At 39.8% G+C, this 25,305-nt stretch overlaps 1 protein-coding gene across 20 annotated transcripts in view; it reads left to right on the plus strand.

Annotated features, from left to right (window-relative positions):
- The window catches only part of DLG2 (discs large MAGUK scaffold protein 2), a 2,166,350-nt gene that overhangs the window by 1,774,944 nt on the left and 366,101 nt on the right, over positions 1–25,305 (plus strand). For all 20 annotated transcript variants that reach the window (XM_031653896.1, XM_017949244.3, XM_017949248.3 and 17 more), the window contains one exon: positions 10,211–10,367. In XM_031653896.1, coding sequence (XP_031509756.1) covers positions 10,211–10,367 — 157 coding nt within the window. The remainder of the gene's footprint in view (positions 1–10,210; positions 10,368–25,305) is intronic.

Consider the following 25,305-nt stretch of genomic DNA (forward strand, 5'->3'; position numbering starts at 1 on the left):
ATATTTTTGTTTGTATATCTCTTATATACTCAGCCTGTACCAGTTCCCAAAATTACACAAAACAAGGACCTAAATGTCCTTTGTCTTTCAGGATCATACAGATTCACAGCATAGATGGATGGGTAAATAAATTAATTTCAGGACAGTAAAGGCAGTGATAGTGGTGTGATCAGTGAAAGGACAATGTGGTGTCAAAAAAGTCAATTCTTCTGGAGGTGAGGGTAGAGGAGACAGCAGAGAGGAGATGGTACCTGGCCTCAGTCTTAAAGGCCAAGTAGGACTTCCTTAGATAGATGAGAATACCAGGAAAAAGCAGGCATCCTTCTAGCCAAAGCAAACAGCCTGGGCAAAGACAAGGAGGAACAACCTGGAATGAGAAGCTGTGGTTGGCAACTTTGTAAGGCTGAAACATGAAGTACAAGGGGGTACAGTGAAGTTGGGTGGTGGAGAGGTAGGTGAGGTCAAAGCTTTGAATGCCTATGTAGAAGTTTAGACCTTATCCTAAAAGCTATACAGATCCTTAGAAGTCTTTTGAGCAAGAGAGAAACATGGTTAGGTATGTTCTTTAGAAAGATTAATGAAAGCATATTTATACCTTAATTCCCACTACCCAATATAGCTTCTCACCATGGAGGTTGTAGGAGTTGACTGGAGTAACTTCCCAAGCCCCCAGATGCTCAGAGTTCAAGGAATAGCCCATGAATGGCCATGAGAAAGCCTTCAGTTTAAGTAGTAATTTTCCTTTTTTTTTTTTTTTTTTTGAGACAGAGTCTCACTTTGTCGCTAGGCTGGAGTGCAGTGGCACAATCTCAGCTCACTGCAACCTCTGCCTCCTAGGTTCACGTGATTCTCCTGCCTCAGCCTCCTGAGTAGCTAGGACTACTACAGGCACACTCTACCATGCCCAGCTAATTTTTTTTTTTTTTTTTTGAGACGGAGTCTTGCTCTGTGGCCCAGGCTGGAGTGCAGTGGCCGATCTCAGCTCACTGCAAGCTCCGCCTCCCGGGTTCACGCCGTTCTCCTGTCTCAGCCTCCTGAGTAGCTGGGACTACAGGCGCCCGCCACCTCGCCCGGCTAGTTTTTCGTGTTTTTTAGTAGAGACGGGGTTTCACGGTTTCACCGTGTTAGCCAGGATGGTCTCGATCTCCTGACCTCGTGATCCACCCGTTTCGGCCTCCCAAAGTGCTGGGATTACTGGCTTGAGCCACCGCACCCGGCCCCGACCAGCTAATTTTTGTATTTTTAGTAGAGATGGGGTTTCACCATGTTGGCCAGGATGGTCTCAATCTCTTGACCTCATGATACGCCCACCTCGGCCTCCCAAAGTGCTGGTATTACAGGCGTGAGCCACCATGCCCGAACGTAATTTTCCTATTTGAATCATGAACCCTCTTAAACTGTCTGGTGTAAAGAGAGAAAGACAGCCCACAGCACCTCCTTTCTCCTGAAAACATCCTGACTAGTTTAGAGCACCGTCTGAGACTCCAGCTAAACAAGATTATGCTGCTGATGATCTATCACAGCTTGGAGCAGGTCAGGCTGGCATTTCTCCATTCATTCAGCATCCAAAGGTTTTATAATTATAAAGACTTTTTACATCACATTAAGAGAAAAATAAAAACTGCAAAAGTGAATATAGCACATTTCATCTAAGTGATGATGATTAAAGAATAATACCTTTTAAGAAGAAGGCTGGCCACTCCTTACTCTTGGCTACTTTAGCTTATTGCTCACATGTTTCTGTCATAGCACTTGTCCACTTCCTAGGCTTCTATAAGCGTTTGTTTACATGTGACTCCTCCTACCCCAGGCTCTGTAATCTTTTTATTCACAGTGCCTAACACAGTATAGGTACTCCATAGATGATTGTCTATTGGAAGTTGGATGGATGGGTAAGATATATATTTTTAAGTGGCTATCTAACTTTGTTTTTAAAAATGCTGATATTGTGAGTGACCAAATTCTGTCTTCTGTACATTCCATACTTAAAATATAATATGAAATTAGCTGACAGTGAGCACCTATTATGTACCAGGTACTGGAGACAAAAAGCATATGCCAACACATATCTGTTTTGTATGAGTCCCTGCCCTGAAGTTGCTCACTCTAACTGGAAAGGGAGTTAAATAAACCAGTCCAGTGGAATAAGCATTATGATAGATACATGAAAAGATTGCTAGGGGAGGCACCTAACCCAGCCTACAGTAGACAGGTTAAGGAGAGTATCAGGGAAAATTTTCAGAAGATTACAATCCCTGAGCTAATTTCAGAATGAGAAATGAGAGATAGAATTTTGTTCCACTGTCAGTGTATAATGATGTATAATAATGATTAGTAACAGAGCCCTTGGCAATATGAATTCTGGATGATGAATAACATAGAAAATCAGAGTCCCCAAATCATTTCAGTATAAAAAGTGTTTGAGTTATTTATAAATTGTGTTTATTTATTCAATCATCAAGTGTTGACTGAATGCTCTTCTATGTGTATTAGGGATACCTAGAAATGTAAACCATGATACCTTATTTCCAGGAGATTATGATCTCATTGGGGGCCACAATGCCCTCACACACAAAACAGTTCATAGAAATGTGGGTCATTACATTATTCAGACCCAGAGTCATTAGCCTCGGCAGTATGCATGCAAAAGCAGCTGTGCCTCAAAATGTTTCAGAATGGTTCATGAAGATGATGGGTCTTGGGCAGGTATAATATAAAAGGAAAAAAGACAAAAGAGAAACAGTAAGATAAAAGGGTATTACAGAATGGGAGAAATTGAAAAGTGAAGAAAAGAGATGGGCTAAATGTGGAATATTAAATGACCATGAGTCAAGTACCATTCTGAGCACAATGGAAGTGAAAAACACGAAGCCAATGTCAAATACACCATCAAACTTCTAACAAGGCAGAGTCTCACACTGGCAGTTCATACCTAGATCCATAACAAACATGTTTAGTTTGACATGCACCATGCTTTTACGTTTTTTAACCTTTCTCATCTTTGAATTCTGGGAAATTTATATAAATATCTAGATTCTTGGCTTATCTTTAAAAATTAGAGAATCTATCAAGATTGCTTGACATTCCTGCTCGGAGCAATTGTCCAGAGTTGAACAGCAGCAGCCCCCCTTTAGATGAAATATGTCTTCCAGTTTGCTATGTTTCCTTCTCATCCTGCTTTGCCCATTTGTGTTTTGTGATCTGTATCTGTGGAATTTAGATTTCGACATCCCTGGTTAAAATCTAGGAAGAGGGAAAGACATTCACGTAATTAATTATAATATGAAATGGAGACATAAATCACTGTGGGAGTTTATCCATTCATTTAATACCTACTTCCTGAGTTCCTGCTACCTGTTGGGCATCTTACTATTACTGGGGAAATGCTGGTGCCTGGGTTCTAGGTGTTCACATTTTCTTGAGAAGAATGTATGAGCAATTAGGACACATTGTAAAACATGCTGCAATAGAGGCATGTGTGGAAGACACAGTGTGGACCCAAGGAACAAGTAATCATATGTACCTGGGGATTCAGAGAAGTGATGATTGAACTGAGTTTTAAGGTGGCCTGAGCCAAATCATAGAAGTATGAAGCAACAGGTCGAACTCAGGGAAGCACAGGGAGTTTGATGTGGTTGGAACATGGGGTGGCTGGAGACATTTAAGCAGGGTAGTAGGATGATCTGATTTGTATTTTAGGGAGGAGAATGTATCTGGAAGATTGAAACTAGGATCAAGGAGACTTCAAGTTGGGGAGGTTATCCTAAAAGTCAAAACCTGAATTAGAGGGGATGAAGGGGTTGGAGGAGATACCATAACATTCAGAGAGAGAACAGTGCAAGGCAGCATGGAATGAAGTATTGAACCATGTGGCTCAAATGATAAGAGCTAAGGGCAGTTAAAGTGAATCTTTGAGTGTCAATGGTTTTGGAAACTATATTCTGTAATATAATATATCGTAATCCCTTTTTTAAATTAAGAATCCTCCTGTGGCTTATATATACGTTAATATATATACTACTATACTTTAAATATACTTGAATTTTAGCTTAGTCTTTCAAACTTTTCATTGTTTAACTTCCCTCTCCATCAAATGGATGAAACACTTAACTTATAGCAAAGAGATTAGCTCTGATGCTTCTGGCTGTGTGAATGTAGACAAGCTGATTTACCTAAGCATTAACAAAATAGGACTTGTAATACTTTAAAGGGCTTTGATCCTCTAACAGGAAAAATATATGTGAAAATGCTTTGAAATCTACAGATTGCTGTAATAGGTTGTTAGTATAAGAAATTTAAATTAGAAAAAATAAATCCTTTGAAGTTGTGCTTAGGATGTTTTATTTACATTCCATTTTACAAATTTATTTTTTTGTCATTTCTCTTCACTATTAAAATAAGTATCATAATTAACTATAATATAAAATTCTTTTTTTAAAAAAGGCATTTAAATCTTCTGAGTTGCAAAAATTCCAGATAATTTGGTTTAAAAGATTTGTTCTGATAGTTTGAAATAAATGGGGTCCAGGTAAATAAATAAAATCTACTGTCATGCAAACATTATATGTTTTCTGTTTTTACAGACAGGAAGCAGTATATCGAAGTGCAAGGGTCACTAACAAAATGCCCCCAGATGGGTAATATAAATGGGTGATGGGCAATGATGTTTCATAATGACCTTTGAAAGCTGTATTATTCCTGCATAAAGTCACAATGAGTATTAAACATGTAAGGATAATCTTTACTTCCATAGGAATCTTACTGTCTCCCATTTTTATTAAAATATGATTCCCTTCATAAATCTTTCATTTTCCCATTTTTGATAGGAGTATGAGTACAAGAAATACTTTCCTCTTAATTTTATAAGAAATGCAAATGTGGTACAATGACAGCTTTTTTTTTGTCTGGGAACATGAGAAAGAGGTTAGGACTGTGGCAAACTGGTGAACGAATGACCATTCTAAAGAAGCCCATTCTCTAAACCAAGTGTTACTTCACAACAAAACTGGGAGCTAGTGTTGATGGAATGTCAAACTTTTTTCACTTGAAGCCACTAATTCATATTTTATGCAAATTTTCCTAATTTTAAACTTGGGCAACTAATTCAAACATTTGTAAATATTGTCAGTCAAATTCAGCCTTTGACTTGCTGGTTTGCAATCTCTGGTATATGCCATATTCTAGATTTTGGGATTGTGAGACAGAAAATCTATGTCCTTAATCCTGCCTTTAATATTTACTAAACTCAGTTAAAAGCTTAGGCAAGTAGTCTCATTTCACTAATCTAAAAATTTGCCCTAATGATTTCTTCATCAGATTATTTCTTTTACTCATAATTTTATTATAAAAATCTTTCAAACATAAGGAAAAGTTTAAAAATTTTACAATGAACATCCGTGTACTTGCCACCTAGATTCTACTATTAACATTTTCCTTTATTTGCTTTATCACATGCCTGCCCATCTATCCAATCATCAGTCTATTTTGCTTTCAGTGTCTGTTTCAAAGTAGTTGCAAAATCAGTATACCTTTCATTTTTTTGAGGAATAAATCAAATGATTCACATAAAGCATCAAGCACAATATCTAGCACAGGGACAAATGTCAGAGTCCTAGTCACTCTCTTCCCTCCATATATATGTACCATATAGAGCTCCAGTGTTGTTGGACCCACTAAGAATGTCTATACATGTGTTTATTCTCAAGCAAGGGGGAGATTTTGTCAATAACCTTTTCATCAAAATTCTGTTGGCCTCTACCTTTAAAATGTATCCCCATTTCTCTCTAATCCACCCTCTTATTTAAAAAGCAAAACAAAACAAAAAACCTTGAGTAGAAAAACACTAACGTAGGAAGACTTTAGAGTTGGAAGGGAGGCAACAGACTGTCTAGGAAAGGAAGGATACTGTAGTGAGTTCCCAGGACTTTTTCTTTCTTCTTTTTTTCTTTTGTTTGCTATGTATTTGGACGGAGCACTGGAGAAACTGCAGCCTGGAACTGCCAACAAGTATAGACAAAAACAGCCCCAAGTGAAACCTGCTCCCTATAGATAAATGACTGGGAAAAACAGGTAGACTAACAGAACAGGAAAACTTTTGATAATACTGACCTACTCTAGCCAAACACCAAAGAAAAAACTGTCCCCTCAACCCTACAGTGTCAGTAGTGCTGTGTAGCGAGCTAGATTTCTGGCTCCACCAGGGGCAGCCAGGAGAGGCAACTCTAAGATGGCCTTCCACTTCCTCCACTAGGCTGTTGTTGGTAGACAGAACAAGAACTGAATTTCCATCCCCATCTGGGCAGCAAATAGGCAGAACAAGGGAGTATGAGGTGGTGCTAGTCGATTCTCCACTTTCTAGTGGGGAGCTGAACTCGTACCCTTATCCAGCAGCAACAGGCTGGAATGAGGTGGCATTAGCTGGCATTCCATTCCCCTACTCCTAATATTGATGGGGACCAGCAAGAAGCTTAACTTCTACCCCTGCACAGTGGCAATGAAGTAGAAGGAGAAAGAGGAAATCAGTACTAGTTGGAAAACCACTCTGCCTACTAGGGTAACATCAGCAGGGCCCTGTGGGGATCTAAACTTCTGCCCCCATGCAGAGGTAAGGAGGCAGAATAAGATGGTTCAAGGCAGTGCTAGTCCGCACCCCATCTTCTCTCCCCGATTGGTGTTAGTGGATCCAAGCGGGGAGCTGAACTTCTACTACCACCTAATGGCAGTGAGGTAGAATGAGGGGAATGCTCTGTGTTTCCCTCCCTGCTGTTTCTGTGATCAAGGGGGAGCTGAACTCCCATGCCCACCCAGCTGCAAGAGGAGTCTGTTTTACATCAAGGGAATCATTTACAAATGTAAGTCAGGTCAAGTCATTTTTCTCACAGGCTTCCCATTTCTCTCAGAGTAAAAGTCAAAGCTTTTAAAATGATCTACAAGGCCCTACAGGATTAATGCACTATGGTCTCTCTGACAGTGGTAGGCAAAGTTCTAAGAGGGACTCGTGGTATCTACCTCCTAGTGTTATTCCCACAATTAAGTTCTTACATAAGAAAAAGGGATTATGCAGCAGGGCGTCGTGGTTCAAGCCTGCAATCCCAGCACTTTGGGAGGCCGAGGCGGGCGGATCACGAGGTCAGGAGATCGAGACCATCCTGGCTAACACAGTAAAACCCCATCTCTACTAAAAAAAAAAAAAAAAAAAAATTAGGCGGGCATGGTGGCTGGCACCTATAGTCCCAGCTACTTGGGAGACTGAGGCAGGAGAATGGCATGAACCCGGGAAGCGGAGCTTGCAGTGAGCCGAGATTGTGCCACTGCACTTCAGCCTGGGTGACAGCGTGAGACTCCGTCTCAAAAAAAAGAAAAGAAAAAGAAAAGGGATTTTGCAAATGCAGTTAAGGTTACTAATCAGTTAAGATAGGAACATTATCTGGGTAGGCCTGGCCTAATCACATAAACCCCTAAAAAGCAAAGAGTTATTCAACTAGTTGGAGAAGAGGAAGTCAGAGCTTCCAAATCTTAAGAGGATTCAATGTGCCAATGTGCCATTACTTGTTTGAAGATAGAGAGGGCCATGGGATGAGGAATATGGATGGTTTATAGGAGCTGAGAGAGGCCCCAGTTGATGGCCAGCAAGGAAATGGGTACCTTATTCCTTATGATGGTTAATTTCATGTGTCAGCTTGACTGAGTCACTGAGTGTCCAGCTATTTGGTTAAACGTTTTCCTCGGTAAGTCTGTGAGGATGTTTCTGGATGAGATGAACATGCAAATCAATAGACTGGGTAAAGCAGATTGTTTTCCCCAAAGTGTGTGATCCTCATCTAATCCACTGAAGGCCTGAATAGAATAAAAAAGCAATGAAAGGGTGAATTTGCTTCTTCTTCCTGGCTATCTTCAAGCTGGGACATCAGTCTTCATCTGCCTTCGGGCTTAGCCTCAGCCTGCAACTACTTAATATATATCACTGGCTCTCCTGGGTCTCCAATTTGTCAGCCACAAATCTTGAGGCCTTATCAGACTCCATAAGTACCTAAGCCAATTCCTTATTATGTATGTGTATATAATATAGATGTATGTATGTATGTGTGTATGTGTATGCAATCTCATGTTGACTTTCTCTGAAGAACCCTGACTAATACAATCCTACAACCACAAAAAACGGAATTCTGCCAGCAACCTACATACATCTGGAAGCAGGTTTTTCCACAGAAATTTGCAATAAAGCTCAGCCTGGCTGACACCTTGACTTCAGCATAGGTAGACAATACAGTCAAGTCCACCCAGACTTCTGACCTACAGAACTGAAAGAGAACAATGCGCGTGGTTTTAACCTGCTAGATTTGTGGTAACTTATTACTCAGCAATAGAAAACTAATACAGTGACTTCATTGTTTACCATTCTTCTTTCCTCATTTGCTCAGTTTAGCCACAATGGCCTCCTAGTTCTTTGACAATACCAGGCACCCTTCCATATTAGGATCTCTGTTTGTCTATTCCTTTCTTCTGGCGAGAATGTTCTTTCTTTTTATAGTGACATGACCAGTTTCCTCACCTCTTCAATTTTTTCTAAAAGGTCACCTTCTCAATGCATTCTGTCCAGGCCCTCCTTGCCACAACCTATCCCTCCTACGCTGTTCTGCCGTTTTTCTCTCCAAAATACTTATTGCCTTATAACATACTATATAATTGATTTATTCATTGCATCTATCATTTATTAGTCTACCTTCATTAGATTGTAAGCCTACAAGCACAGGGATATTTGTTTTGTTTGCAAACATTCTGAGCACCTGAAACGCCCTCCTGGCACAGTAGGTGTTGACAAAGTATTTGTAGAATGAAATGAGTTAACTATATGTCACTTTACCTCTAACTTAATGCATTGTTACATAATTTATTACTTACAGTTCAAGTTATGATGTGCACTTTACACTCTTCCTCATAATAAGGCATATATACATAATGCATCATTTTATGCATGGAAATGTGATAGCAAGTAACAAATTATTTGTATAGTCATTAGTATAAAATATATTGGATGGCTCTTTCTCATTCTTACATCATTAAGAGCTGGAAAATAGAAGATGAACTGAGATGTTTGGGAGAGGAGGGTGCGTGATACAAATGACAGCTTGGTAAACCTAAGGCTTGCAAAACACTTTCTAAAACTACTGATATAGAAAATTGAACTAAATGCCTTTTAAGACTTTTTACATTCTATAATTCCATATTATTCTGACCTCTACACAAACTCAGCGAACTATTCGCTCAAGATTTGATCTCTGACCTTTTTGTTGATGATCCTCAAATCTGTATTTATAGTCCTCTCTGAAGACCCAAATTCCTATTCTTTGCCTCCAGCTGCTTCAAAACGTCTCCACCTGGATATCCCCCTATTTCCTGGAATTGAGTATGTCAAAATCATATGCATTCTCATGACCCTGGATTCCACTCATCTCTCCTTTTGCTAGTTACTTAGATGCTCTCTCTCCTCTTTTTCCAGTGTCTGAGTCATCTCTGGACCTACTGCTTCTCCCTTCAAATTTCCTCTCTCGTGTTGCCCTTTTTAAAATTCTCATTGCTGTCACCCTTGTTCGGGCTGTGACTTCCTCGCAGCTGGATTACTAGACAACATCCTAAATGGTTTTCCCACCTCCCATCATATCTGTGCTTTCCTCTCCGTCAGCCCTCCATAGGACCATCTGTTAATTTTCCTAAAATGAATTTAAGTATTCTTAATGTCTCAGAATCTTCCAATGAGTCCCCATGGCCTACACAGTAAATTTTAATTAACAATCAAACAAACCACAAACCCACAACCTGGCATATAAGATCTTTCATGATCTGGGCATTCAACCTAGTCTCTTGTTCCCAAAAATCCCTCCTCCCTTTTGTGTACATCCGTCATACTGAGTACTACCATGTTGCTCAATACAAAAACAGATGTTTTAGACAAAAGAAAAGTAGAAGTAAAGGTAGTTTAAGAAATTTTTTTAGAATGAAGGAATGATTTTTGCATGGTATTTTGGTAGTTGTTACAGTGGGGAACTCAAATATCTGTCCTGATATTAGCCTCTTTCTTGATGTGCAAATGTTATCTTAGTTCGAGAAACAATTTTATAGGTAGTGAATCGCTGATATCATATGAAAGTAAAAGCAACCTAAATCTTAAATGGATCAGCCTCTGAGCTGTGTTCTCTATTTCTTTCTGCAGAGAGCCTCGCAAGGTGGTCCTGCACAAAGGCTCCACTGGCCTGGGCTTCAACATTGTCGGTGGGGAAGATGGAGAAGGTATTTTTGTATCCTTCATTCTGGCTGGTGGACCAGCAGACTTAAGTGGGGAGCTCCAGAGAGGAGACCAGATCCTATCGGTGAGTATGTTTCTTTAATCTTCATTCCCTCCATATCTGACGCCATCAATGAAAAAGCCTTAACTTTCAATTATGATACCAAAAGCACCTCAATTACAAAGGAAAATGAATGAGAGCGTCATGACTTCTGGTGCATGTCACAGTTTTGTTTGTTTTTGTTTTTGTTTCCTTTGAGACAGAGTCTTGCTCATTCTGTTGCCCAGGCTGGAGTACAGTGGCACAATCTCAGCTTACTGCCACCTCTGCCTCCCAGGTTCAAGTGATTCTCCTGCCTCAGCCTCCCAAGTAGCTGGCATTACAGGCATGCACCACTGTGCCTGGCTAGTTTTTGTATTTTTAGTAGAGATGGGGGTTCACTATGTTGGCCAGGGTGGTCTCAAACTCCTGACCTCAGGTGATCCACCCGCCTCAGCCTCCCAAAGTGCTGGGATTACAGGCATGAGCCGTCACGCGTGGTCTACATGTCACAGTTTAAATGGTGTTCAGGTGCTTGATGCTTGTTGCACTTACTTCCCTCAAATAAAGGTGAAGGTGCTAATATTTTCTTCTAGATGTTCCGAGACACATTTGCATCCAACAGAATGTTGAGAAGCATGCCTTTTTAAAAATGATATATTATTTTATTTTAAAAAGCAGACTTTTCCCCCAAACTCATAATCATACTCTAAACACTGTACCTTTATAATGTGTATAGTTTGGTGCAAATGTAAAAAAAAAATGAAATGCATAAGATAATGCTATATAGAGTTTGCTGATGGTACAGAGTTGTAGCAGCGGCACCACTCAACTAAATTCAAGAATTATCAGCAACAATGTATTAAGCACCTTTTTTTTTGCTTTTTTAATAATTTCAACTTTTATTTTTTTATTTTAGATTTGGGGTTACACACGATGTTTCCTATATGGGCATATCACGTGATGCTGAGGTTGAGCGTACAATTGACCCCTTACCCAGATAGCGAGCCTAGTACCCAGTAGTTTTTCAATCATTTCCCTTTTCCTTCCCTCCCCACTCTGGGAGTCCCCAGTACCTATTGTTGCTAACTTTATGTCCATGAGTATCCAGTGTTTAGCTCCCACCTGTAAGTAAGAACATGTGGTATTTGGCTTTCTGTTCTTATGTTAATTTGCTTAGGATAATAGCCTCCAGTGGCATCCACTTTGGTGCAAAGGGCATTATTTCGTAAGTAATTTTCAAGGCTACTTTATTGAGATGAGACTGACATAGAAAAAGTTGTACATACTTAATGACGAATTTGGAGATGTGTATGCACGCATGAAACCATCACACAATCTATGCCATAACACATCCATCACTCCAAAAGTTTTCTCCTGTTCTCTTCTATTTTTATTATTGTTTTCCTTTTGTGATAAGAACAATTAACATAAGATCCACCCTCTTATCAAATGTTTAAGCAGGCAGTATTGGTGACTATAGGCACTACATTGTTCAATGGACCTCTAATTTATCTTGCATAACTATTATTTATTCTTCTCACAATCACTCTGAAAGGTACTGCCCCATGTTCAAATGAAGATAAACTTCGAGCTAATCAAAGTTTACCTAACTACAGAGAGTCAGAGCTGGGATTTAAATATTCCATTTTAATGCCCATTACACGTACCATATCCCTTCCCTCCCTCTTTTCATTCTTCCATCCCATTGCCACTTTCTCCCTTCCTTCTTTTTTTTTTTTTTTTTTTTTTTGAGACGGAGTCTTGCTCTGTCGCCCAGGCTGGAGTGCAGTGGCCGGATCTCAGCTCTCTGCAAGCTCCGCCTCCGGGGTTCACGCCATTCTCCTGCCTCAGCCTCCCGAGTAGCTGGGACTACAGGCGCCCGTCACCTCGCCCGGCTAGTTTTTTGTATTTTTTAGTAGAGATGGGGTTTCACCATGTTAGCCAGGATGGTCTCAATCTCCTGACCTTGTGATCCACCCGTCTCGGCCTCCCAAAGTGCTGGGATTACAGGCTTGAGCCACCGCGCCTGGCCTTCTCCCTTCCTTCTAATTTTCCTTTCCTCTTCCTTTCTTTCCCTATTTCCTTTAATTTATTCAAATATTTATTGACTGTCTCCTTCTACTATGTCCTCCTTAGTATGATAGGGTAAATTCATTGTGAGTGTTCCTGCCTATATTTTAATTTTACTAATCATGAAAATAATAATGGAGAGTTACATAAGGAGCCAGTACTTGTGGCTGATATTATGGTTCATAGTTCATAACTAAACAAAGCATTTAGTTTGTGGTTTTCATTGTGCATTTAGAAAAATTTGTTTTCGTTTTATGGCTGTGATTTATAAATAGAATTTTATAATTGACCTTATATTTGTTAGCCACCATTCCAACCCTTCAAAAAATGGGAAAATCTCTCTCTCTCACACACACACACACACAAACACATACACACACACACACACTTTACCTAAATAATATCATACAGTCTGTTGACTTTAGTAAGGTGTCCGGCAGTTTGCATGAATGGCATGAATGGCCTTGTTGTATGTGTCACTGCGGTGCTCTCACATATGAAGGCCTCTGCCCACTCATCAGCTTGCAGTTCTGTGGAAGGATGTTGAGTATGAGAGAGACAGTATAAGGTCCCTCATCAGGACCTTGTTCTGCCATCCAAGAACTGAGCATCATTCCTTAAACTACTTCCCTTACCTACTTCAATACTTTCATGATATATAAGATATTACTGGCAGCTATCAAACCTTATTGTCCATGTACATTTACATGTCTGTCTTTCTGTACTAGGTAGTAAGGTCTCTCAAAGCAAATTCTCTATCTTATATGATTTTATATCCTTAATACTTAGCACAATGCCTGGCACATAGCAGTCTCTCAAAAAAAAAAAAAGTGTTTATTGAACCAAAAAGTGTTGAATAAATATGGTGGCACATTAAGAAGTCACTATAGCCTGAAAGATTGACTCTAAAATTCTACCTAAAGCATACTAACATATCTTCATCATCCTGGCTTACATTCTCTATACTGGGGTACCACTTTGTCATTTCATTAAAATCAGCATTCATATCATTGTTAAATGTTCCCAGACGCAAAGCACTGTCACATGCATTAATTCTAGAGATCCTCTAAGGCATTCTAAGTGGCAGGATAGGTTGTTATTATTACTGCCATTTTCCAAATCAGGAGAAAAGAGACTCAGAGAGGCTAAATGATCTGTCTATGTCTCCAGCTACTGACTATAAAGCTGAACTCAAAGTCAGTGTTCTTTCTCCTCTCAGCACAGTCTCTTTTCAAAATTTTGTCAACAGTCTCTATGGTACATCTTCCTGGTGCACACCACACTGTGTGCACGTCACATTCAGGAACACATAAAACAATAAAGAACTAATACTTACATGGTACTTTTGAGTCAGTCACTATCATAAATAATTTAGTCTTCTAACAACACTATGCCTTATTATGTTCACTTTAAGGATAAAGACATTGAGCCACAGGGATGACATTAGACTCTCTAACTCTGTTTAAATAAAAAAATCCACCAAGCCACAGGCTTTATTTGTTTTAACCTCCATACATGTGAGAGAAAAAAATGAGCTAGTAATACTCTATGGCTTGACAAAGAAAACTCCCAAGTATTTCTGCTTCAAAAATAAATTTATCCATTTAAATATTATTACCAGGACCACATAGTAAATAAGGCAGTCAATCAGAATTATAGTCTTCTTTGATATTATAATTCACAGGACATAACAACAATCTTTGAAGTTCACATAGCATATCCGTTTTTATGTATAACGTTTGCAAATACATTTGATGAGGAAAATATCTGCTTTTTTCAGTTGAGAAAGAAGAGAGAACATTTCTCCTTAGTATATCAAAATGTATTTCACCTATAGCTAGCTAGAAAATGGCTAGTTTCAAGGTTCACTATTGGAATTTCATTGCTTAACATTGAGAGAAAAGAATAAACAGCCTTGAGAAGCTCAAGCATTACATTGTGGAAAGCAAAATGGCACAAAAGAATTACTAATGATGGAATATGGAAGATAAAATATTTTCATCTATAACTTACACTGGACATACAGGGGCAAGCTACCTTCCTGGAAAATACAAAGCAAAAACTCTAAGTAACAATCTAGAGCTGGCTGGGCACGGTGGCTCATGCCTATAATCCCAGCACTTTGTGATGCTGAGGCAGGCAGATCACCTGAGGTCAGGAGTTCGAGACCAGCCTGGCCAACATGGTGAAACCCTGTCTTTAGTAAAAATAAAAAAATTACCCAGGTGTGGTGGTGCACACCTATAGTCCCAGCTACTTGGGAGGCTGAGGCAGGAGAATTGGTTGAACCCAGGAGGCAAAGGCTGCAGTGAGCCAAGATTGCACCACTGCCCTCCAGCCTGGGTGATGGAGTGAGACTCTGTCAAAAAAAAAAAAAAAAAAAAAAAAAACTAAATAAAATTCAATACATATTAATAGGTCATGTAAAATTAATTTGCAAATAAGTCATGTTAACAACAATGTAGTAATTTCAGAGAAAGGAAGTAGAATCCCCAGGGAAGGGATCTGGGGGATATGTCTTTGGTCTCAATTGTTCTTCATAGGTAAGAGACTTGCATAATAGACAATTACCTTTCTCATCAGGAGCAGAATGTCCATTCCTACTCTCACACACAGACTATAGGATCTTCCTAGGTAATTTAGTTATTAATGGTTTACTATGTGCCAGGTATTGTATATGTATGTATATGTATATAAACACATATACATACACACATATATACACACACACACTGAAGAAAGAGAAGAGACAGTAACACTTAAAATACAGCATGTCATAGTATACGTATTCAATAAATGTTGCTATTACTATTAACAACTCTGCTTTAAGACTGTATCTGTTGTTTTTTAAAAAGATTCAGATACCCATGTATAAGGAAGGCCTCTTTTGGATAGTTTGGGCTGTTCCTTCTTTGGGACAGGGATTGAACTAGATTGGCATTTCCCAAAGTGTGTTTCACAGAACACTGAAACAGCAGGATTGTAATAGGTTGCTACTGTAATAGGTTCCTTTGTACAGACTTCTTCAATGAAGTACTTCTAAAAACCATGTTTACCTGTGTCCATTGGAAATCTCCTAGAGCAGATGAAATCTGTGGTTTTCACAAACATTTTGACCACAAAACCCTTACATAAGGAGTATCTTACAGGACACTAGTAGCGGGAAATGCTTGAGTAGATTTGTTATTATTATTTGCGACGGAGTCTGGTTGTGTTGCACAGGCTAGAGTGCAGTAGTGCGATCTCGGCTCACTGCAACCTCCACCTCCTGGGTTCAAGCGATTCTCCTGCCTCAGCCTCCCGAGTAGGTGAGATTACAGGCTCCCGCCACTGCGCCCGGCTAATTTTTGTAATTCCCGTAATTGACTGTTTCCTACATTCTTGCCTGTACAGAAAAGGGAAGTGGCCTTTTACTATGTTTTAAGGTTATGGGTGCCATCTAGTGTTCATGCATTGTCAAAACACATTACTTAGCAACCTGAAGATGGAGGATCCTGAAGCTCCATTGTAGGGAATTTTTTCCAGGCCTACCGCTTATCTCCACCAGAATTCCAAAATTAAAGTATTGAAGATGCTCAAAGACAAAGAGATCGTCACCTTGGGCTACAACCTATACATGTATTATAAGTGATCTTTTCTAATTTCTCTTTTATGTATTCTATTTCTCAGGGATTTGTTGCAGAATGGAATTCAGTAATTGAACCATATTCTTGATGTATTCATGGAGGAGAATTTAGGGCATTCAGCAGGCAGTCACATTAACTAGTGTAGTCGCCTCCTCAGGCATTCTTTCCGCAGAAGGAAATATAGAAATGCTTCCCTTATTATTTGTTTCAGTGATTTTTTAGGAAAAAATGTGGAACAGAGCACAGAGAAGCAATACCCCCTGGAAGGAGATTATTTCCTGTCTCTCCAAGCAATTTTATTCCTCAGGCATCCAAAAATGATCACCCCAGCTGACTTGCTAACTCCAAAGCTCATTCTTGATGGACTTTAAGTATTTAACAAACTGTGTTTCAAGATACATGATTAGGAATATGTGTTACCAGAAGTGAAATGCTGCAGCTGTTGAAGTGAAGGTATAATAGGTAACTGAATTTCCAAATTAGAATTTAAATTGCATTGTTGATTTAGAAAGAGTAAAAATGAATCACAGCTCACATGGGTATTTCAAAATTGTTCAGGTTATCTTCACGCTTAGAAATGTGCAGAGGGAAAGGACTTGATTTGCCAGGACTCTATTTTCAAGTTTAATTAAATGGAATATGAGCACTACACACACTATTCACCATCTTTGGGTACTGATAAGGTCACCTTATATTGTCACCTCAAATAACATTTCTAAATCTGTTCTGGTGTTGTGGCTTCCCCCTCCCCCATGCCATCCCCAGTAAAGATGTCCCAAATTATTTCTTCGATTTCCTGAAGTGGTCCTCATATGAACCTACAAACCTCATCCCTTCAAGTCACCATGCCATACCTGCCATGCCCTTCCTCTCTGGCTCTGGCTCCCAGTCCCATGGAGGAACCTTGCTTTCCTAGTTTTCAGTACTGATGTTTTCTGCCTAAGAAACTCTGTCTCCCTCTGTGCGTTCCTGAAACAAGCACTCTCTGAAATACTAAAAAGGATCTGGGGCCTATGCAATGTAGGGACAAGTCTCCTCTCCACAACTCAGTGCTATTATTTCACCTTGTCCTCAAAGGTGAAACAGCGTAAATCAGAAACCTTATAAAACCTTTCACCTAAGCAACACTTTCAGCTTCTCTTCGCTCGTCTTCAAAACTTGGAGTCACCCAAACTCCAGCAAAACCACTACCCTCCCCTCAGGAACAAGTATCAGTAAGGTTTCAGAATTTTCAAGGTACTGTGTCAGCCACGACATTCTGTTAAACTTTGAAGTGAAATCCAACTAAGTGGAGTTGATGCTGTTTTTGAGGAGGTAAAAACTTATTGCCCTAAATCTGACCAGTTAAATTTAGAGTTCTGGTCCAGAAACCATGTGGAAGTTACCTCTCCACACCAGCATGCTTGTTCCAGGCATTTGCTCTCTCTCTCTAACCCACTGCCTCTAGACCCGTTGACTCTTCAGTCATTTCCGGCTTTTGCCTCTCTTAATTGTGGAGCCTATTTAGACTTCTCCCTACCTTACTGGATCTTTCTTCTTGCACAACTGAGAATCCACTGTTCCTCTGATCACAAGACCACCTCAAATGAAAACAGAAGTGGCCTGTGAAGAGGCTCCAGGGGGTTACTCTTGCTCAGCCTTGGCTTCAGAGCCCCACTACCCAGGCTGACTCCTGGCCCAGCCGCCCGAGCGTGGGGATTCAGCAGGGCCTGACTATGGGCAGAGTCGTTTATTCCTGATGATTGCCTATTGCATGTAAACATCACCCATCACATACAGACTTCTAGCCTGTGGAAAGAGCGAACAGGACAAAAAGCATATCTAATCATATCCTTTTCCTGCTCTCTTTAAAGCCTTTCAGTGGTGTCCCACTGTTCTTAAAGCCTAAAATTTTTAACATAGCCCATAAAGTTTTGCAGAGTCTGGCCCCTGCCTGCCTGGACAGCCTGCCCCATCCACAATACTTCCCCTACTCTCACTGATGCCTCAGCCACCCTGGATTTTTCTTTACCTATGGTCAGGGATGCTATTCAAAATTTTCACACCTTGGCATAACCCTGGCACCAGTCCACACAATGAATGGCCATAGTGCCACAGATGCCGGACAGCAGGGCAGTGGGGACTTCTAGGGAGCCAGAGTTGTGGGTCACTCAGGAGAGCTCAGGACAGCAGTTATTTACTAACAAGCCACACACAAGTGTGTTTCACTGTTGTACCGAAAGAAAGAGCCATATCACTGAGTGGGGATGGAGCAGTAGCCCTGTCCCCTCTGTGCTGAGCTCCCTCCTACCTCCAACCTGTTCGCTGAATTTCCTCTCAAAAGGAACTTGGAGTAGACGAGGAAAAACCCTCCATTATCTAAAAGGGACCAGAGAACTCATGAATTGCCCCAAGTGTCACTTAAACAGCACCCCCATTATCTGACATAGAATCCGGCTGTGTAATATATGTTAAAGAAAAACAGTAAATAGGCCGCGCACTGTGGCTCATGCCTGTAATCTCAGCATTCTGGGAAGCCGAGGTGGGCAGATCACCTGAGGTCGGGAGTTTGAGACCAGCCTGACCAACATGGAGAAACCCTGTCTCTACTAAAAATACAAAATTAGCCGGAGGTGGTGACACACACCTGTAACCCCAGCTACTCAGGAGGCTGAGGCGGGAGAATCACTTGAACCCGGGAGACGGAGTTTGCGGTGAGCTGAAATCGTGCCATTACACTCCAACCTGGGCAACAAGAGCGAAACTCTGTCTCAAATATATATATATATATGTATTTTCTTTTTAAAGAAAAACAATAAATAAAATTTGTGGGCACTCAGTAAACTGTGTAGGGAAACAAAATTAACATTGCTGCTTTCCAGTTACATTCCTTAAGTCCTGCTTATTCAATGTGTCATAAACACACTGTATGTCACAACTTAGCAAGGTGCAGTGAAAATAGTACCTTAGGAACCATGTGCTTAACATCAGACTTGTAACACCTAACTCACAAGATGACTGCTCAAAGGATTTAACTGTAAGCAGCTTTCAAAACTCTGAAACTTAACTCAGTGCACCAGTAAAACACCAGCTTTTCTCACAGTGGTACTTCCAAAACTCTGTATAATAGCAGATGTGTGAAATGCTCCATTAAAAAGGTTCATAATTCAATGAAAGATCTGAGAAGTCCTGCAGCAAATTTTTTAAATGCTGATAAAGTGTGGTTTTTTGTTGGTTGGTTGGTTGGTTGGTTGGTTGGTTGGTTAGTTGGTTGGTTTTTTGGTTTTGGTTTGTTTTTGTTTGTTTTTCTGAGACGGAGTCTTGCTCTGTCGCCCAGGCTGGAGTGCAGTGGCGCGATCTCGGCTCACTGCAAGCTCCGCCTTCTGGGTTCATGCCATTCTCCTGCCTCAGCCTCCCGAGTAGCTGGGACTACAGGCGCCCGCCACCCCTCCCGGCCAATTTTTTCTATTTTTAGTAGAGACAGGGTTTCACCGTGTTAGCCAGGTTGGTCTCTATCTCCTGACCTCGTGATCCGCCCGCCTTGACCTCCCAAAGTGCTGGAATTACATGGGTGAGCCACCACGTCTGGCCCATAAAGAGTTTTTTAACATTATTTAGCAAAATAACTTTTTTAGTCTTTGGATATAAATTACTAACAAGTGAAACATATTTTTTCAAAATTCTGTCATAATCTCCAGAAAACCTCTTGTAAGTATTTTATTTGACAGAAGTAATATTTTCACCTTAAAATCTTGTTTGCAGAACTCAGAGACATTCACAAAGTACCAAAAGCTACTAGACACTAAGGATGCAACATGAAAAAAGCATTGTCTCCTCAGTGAACATGTAGCCTCATGAAGGGAGACAGACAAATAAATAGGTTATTTCCAGTATAACATGGAAATGCTAATGGTAACTTCCAGGGACCACATGAGCATAAAGAAGAGACCATCCTTATCTCAGGATGGGAAAGTAAGAAGGATTCTGGAGGGGAAACTTCCCAACAAAGAGAGCCCCAAGAAACCAAAACCAGTAATTAGAGATAAAATGCCTAACATATATTGAATATATGCTCAGCACCAAGCATTTTGCTGGATACTGCACTATGATTTCACTGAATTGTCCCAACAACCTTGTTGGATTGAGGGCTCAGAGAAATTAAATAATTTGTCCAAGATCACACAGATAATCAGTAATGATGGTGGTATTTGGAACACTGTTGCTTCTGATTTCAAAGCTATGCTCTTTCTGAGAGGTAGGCTTTCACAAGAGAATTGAATTCGGCAGTTTGCTTATGTCTGAGGCAGTCCATACTCAAAAGTCTAGTTAATGAAGAAAACATAAATTCCTGAAAAAAAGAGCATTTAAAAGGAGACATATGAGTCATCACAGGAAGCCATTGTATACGAAGGCTGTAAGATTAAGGTACTTAGAAGCAATGTTCAGATCCTTAGAAGCTTCCCTTGAGGACGAAACTGTGTTTTATTCATCTCTTCACCTTTGTTGATTAACTTAGAACCCAGCTACTGAGCAAATGTTTAATGAATGAATGAATGAATGATTCATTTTGCCCACCTCTCTGAAGGCAGTTGGGAATCCTAGGGCCCCTCTCAGTTGTATTCATCTGAAACTCTGGCCAATTAATCCCTTCTGTCCTGAAGATTCAGAATAAATTAAAGCTTTTAGCTTTCTGGTCAATGGAATGTATTTCCAATTCGGACAGATCATTTCCTAATTAACTAAAAGGAATTCCCATAGATCAGAAAAATGTTAATTAAATATTCTATTACATATTAAATGCTAAATAATTGATGATCGTTTAAAATATGTTTATGGCAGATTCTCTTCTTCCAAATAGATATTTAGGTAGCGAGGACTTCCTATACAAATTTCAAAGGATGGATTAACACCTGTTCCAATGTCTTCTCTATGTAAACATTTAAAATGTGGTATAATAGCTGATCACAAATAAAGGGGAAATCATGCAGAGAGCTCAGGTTTTAAAGGAAGAGTGATCATCGACTTGATCATCACTCCTCCTTTAAAAATTGAAATCTCTTTTGAGTCAAAAAGTGGACTGATGTTTAGTTCATTTTGGCCTCAGAATAACCTATTTTATTAGCTAACCTCTAATAACCCTTAGATTTGCATTATCATATATACATATAAAGTCCCACACTGTGATTATCTCATTTGATCCTCAAAGGGTCCCTTCAGGAAAGGTAGGAAAATGATCATGCTGCTGTTTTATTCAAGAAGAAACTGAAGGGTTCAACAGTTTTATAACTCAAATCCTGTTTGACTCTAGGAATAGGCTTCCTTCTTTCCTGAGAAGCTTCCTTATCTGTAACACTAACTACTCTAGGAATGTGCCTGATGGGAACTTGGCTGGTGAAATTATCTCCTGGAGGTCTTGACTCCGGACAACAGACATCAGCTCTGGGTAACTTACATGAAAAAATAATTTATTGGAGAAATAACAGATAGTCTAGATAACAGGAAGCCTGAGGAACCAGGCTCAGAGGCCAGGGAGGAAATCCTCCTAAAAAGCAACCTTCTAAGGATGCTGGGCTGTCACCACTGGCCACTTATGGCCAAACCACACTGCTGAGAAAAGTCTCTATTTCTCCATGCACCTTACATGTTAGTGTGGGGATGCTAAATTCTCAACGGGAACATCTGCTTGACCTGCCCTGTTGTAGCTGCCGAGGGGCGGGAAAAGGGAATAGCTGCCCCCTCCAGCTTCTCTAATGGGGGTAAGACTGGGCCTCCTTCCTGTCTTGAATTGTCCCCAAATAAGAAGCATATCTGAACACTGGGTAGATAAATGATAAATGACTATCATTTAAATGATTATTTGGCTCACTGAGCTCTATTTGAGGAATGTTTTAGGTCTAGGATCTTAAGGATCGTAGTGCTTCTTAAACAATAGAAATTATTTCAGAGAGAAGCCTCTAATGGGATGAGCCTAGGCCTAAGAGAATAAAAGGAGAGGAATTGATGACAGAAAGGATGAGAGACATATTGTGCACTTCCTACCTAGTAAGAACTTCACATAGTTTGTTTACTATTATCTTGCAGGTCAAAGTTCTGAGACTCTGAGATGTTAAATAATTTGGTTAAGACCAGATTGTAGTAACAGGACTGGACTCTAGGTCTGCCCAACTTCAAAGTCAGTATTTTTTTCATCTTTTACACAAATTCCATAGATTCTATCAACTTCGATCATGTTACTCCTCCGCTTAATATCTTTCCACAAGTTCCTGCTGCCTTTCCAGTCAAATTCCCTCTTTTAATGACAAGTACAGTTATCTCCTTTGAGTTTGCTCTAGAGAGGAATGCAATAGAATGGGAACTAGAAGGTAGAGTTTGTTTTTTGTAACAGTGTTTATATGTTGATGGAAAGATTCAGTAGAGAGAAGGAAATTGGTGATTTATTTAGCAATTCGTATAAATGTATATGAAGTGGAAGAAGTGGAAAACACTTTGTATGGCTCTGACTCATTTGTTAATTATTTGATTTATTGAATATCTCTTATTGATTTATTTTGTTTATTGCTGTATTCCAAGAGTTTTGAGAAAAGTACCTGGCACTTTATAAGTGTTCAATAATGAAAGCATGTCTGTCAAATATTATTCTATGCCTATAGGAAATAGAGAGGTAAATCAGACATTGATCTCACCTTCAGGGACTGATAGCTTAGTGGAGACGTAAGATATGAACGTGGTCGTAATGCATGGCAGATTGATAAAAAGAAACAACTACTTTGACTTATTCTTCACAGGCTGACATTATTTAAAATCCATAAGAAGTTCTTAATTCCAAATATCATCTTATCTTCTTCATCATCACCATCACCACTGCTGACAGCATTCACTCCACTGCATGCAATGACTGCTGTCAACAACTGACATATGTGGAGAGTTGATGAGTGTCCTATAACAGCAAATTGTTCCTACATGAGCTGCTTCTTTCTTTCTACCACCCCAAATTCCCAAGGGCAGCGTTGTTCCTTTCTCTGCCTCCTAACTTCTGCTCAGGTTCTGAACACCTGCAGAGCTTGAAGCAGCAGATATCATAAGTCACGAGATGTGAACTTCCCAGCTAGTATGGAGGTCAGTAAGGATAAACGTTATGTCTGGATCATCATTGCATCCCAGAACCTAACTCAGTGCTAGGCACACAGAGGTGTTCATAGGTGATGAATAAATTGGAGCATGAACGAACTTCAAGAAGTCGTCGCTAAGGGGAAAGGAAAGCTTTTGGAGATTTTGTTCTAAGTTTTTTCCCTGAAATTCTCAGATGATTCTTTTTTAAGTTATCTGTGACATCTATGAGCCAACTTATTGCCTTGTTTTCCAGTTTAAGTGTCGGTTGGTTGGAAGAGAGAAATCGTGGATGAATAACTTACCAGAGAATAACTAAATGTGGATCAGTAGATAGGATCCCAGGGGTAGCATTTTTCACTGGAAAAAGCTGTTCCTATACTACATATTTGCTGTGCTTTTGAAATGTCAGGGCTCAGTTGCTTAACAGTGAATCAGTAAAAAAGAAAATGTTCCCTTCCTCAGTTGTCAGGCCCACATTATTTTCTGCCCCAGGAAGAAATATCTCCAGGGAATCTTTCCATCCATTGGAAACATCTACTGTCTTGCCCTGAAAGCCATAAAAAATGAGACAAATCTGTCTGAAAGCAGGTAACAAGGTCTGGACTTTTTGACCTGAACTATAGTTTACATATAAAATGTTACATATAAAATGCTTAGGTATTATCATTCTAATAGTGTAACTGATAGCACTGATAATAATTGGCTGTTTCCGAATAGTACTTTTGATTTATGGAGCCATTTAAAATTTTTATTCTTACAGCAACCTTGAGACAGGCAGGGGATGGTATTGTTATAATAACAACTTTTTATGAAGAAACCAAGCCTCAGAGATCCTTAGTAGAGAATACAAAGTGATAATGTTAAATGGAAACCTGACCATTTAGCTGCTTATACATTTTTTCAGTTATTTCCATAAACTGTGGCCTATGAATCTATTATTCCCATAAGACAATAGATAACACATAGTGACTGGGATTATTTCCTAAAAATCCACAAGATGGCAGTAAAAGATTTTGCATTGAACTGGAGACACTAGTGGAATGTGACATTTTGCCAAGTTTTCGTACTAGTGATTGTATTTGATCACAGTATTAAAACTGGTTATCATAATGATAGCTTTTTAAAATATAACTCAATGAATTTAAGTTGAATTCAAATCTGAAAGTAACATTTGTGGTTTTGTTGATTTTTTTTTTTTTTTTTGGTGAGGGTTCTACTTTTAAACATAAGAAACCACTAGGAATCAGCCAGGAGCTCTAAGAGCCAAGATTTCTTGAGAAAGCTCAGAATGAGAAATGTTACTCCTTCTTGAACGTTGGACTGACCTATAATTCTCCTGCTTGAAACAGAGAAATAGGTCAGCAAAAGGCCAATAGTTAATCTTCCTTATAATTTCATTTCTTGTTATTTGTCTATGTTCAGAATCTATCCTGGAGGGAAACTTTCCTGATGGAGCAACGCTGCTATAAAACAAATTCCAGAAACATTTATTGCCTATATCTCTCGGGTTTTGTGTGCAACATAAACTATACTAAGCTATGGGTAGTTTTTCATGTACTTTTATTATTCTGCTCCCAGATTTATGATAGAATTCAGAAGAATGAAGACCACATTTTTCTTTTCTTTTCTTTTTCTTTTTTTCTTTTTGAGACAGAGTCTTGCTCTGTCTCCCAGGCTGGAGTACAATGGCATGATCTTAGATCACTGCGACCTCAGCCTCCCAGGTTCAAGTGATTCTCCTGCCTCAGCCTCCCAAGTAGCTGGCATTACAGGCATGCACCACTATGCCTGGCTAGTTTTTGCATTTTTAGTAGAGATGGGGGTTCACTATGTTGGTCAGGCAGGTCTTGAACTCCTGACCTCAGGTGATCCACCTGCCCCAGCCTCCCAAAGTGCTGGGATTACAGGTTGAGCCACCACACCTGGCCTACATTTTTCTTTCATTTGGCGGGTGGTCTGCCTCCATGCTGAGCGGGTACTCTCTTTGTTGGTGGGGCTCATGATTATCATCAGGCACGCATGGGCCTGAGTCAGTAGACTCTAGAATTGAGAACATCAGAGAAAATCCCACTGTTTCTGTATCTAACATAAAGGCAAGCACGTGTTCCTTAGCATCTCCTTTGTGTGTAGCAGACAGGACTTATGCCTCAAAAAGATGGCAGTGGATTTGCATAAACATGTAAAAACCTAAAAGT

This window comes from Papio anubis, chromosome 12 (genome assembly GCF_008728515.1).
Source record: "Papio anubis isolate 15944 chromosome 12, Panubis1.0, whole genome shotgun sequence".
Taxonomy (NCBI): Eukaryota; Metazoa; Chordata; class Mammalia; order Primates; family Cercopithecidae; genus Papio; species Papio anubis.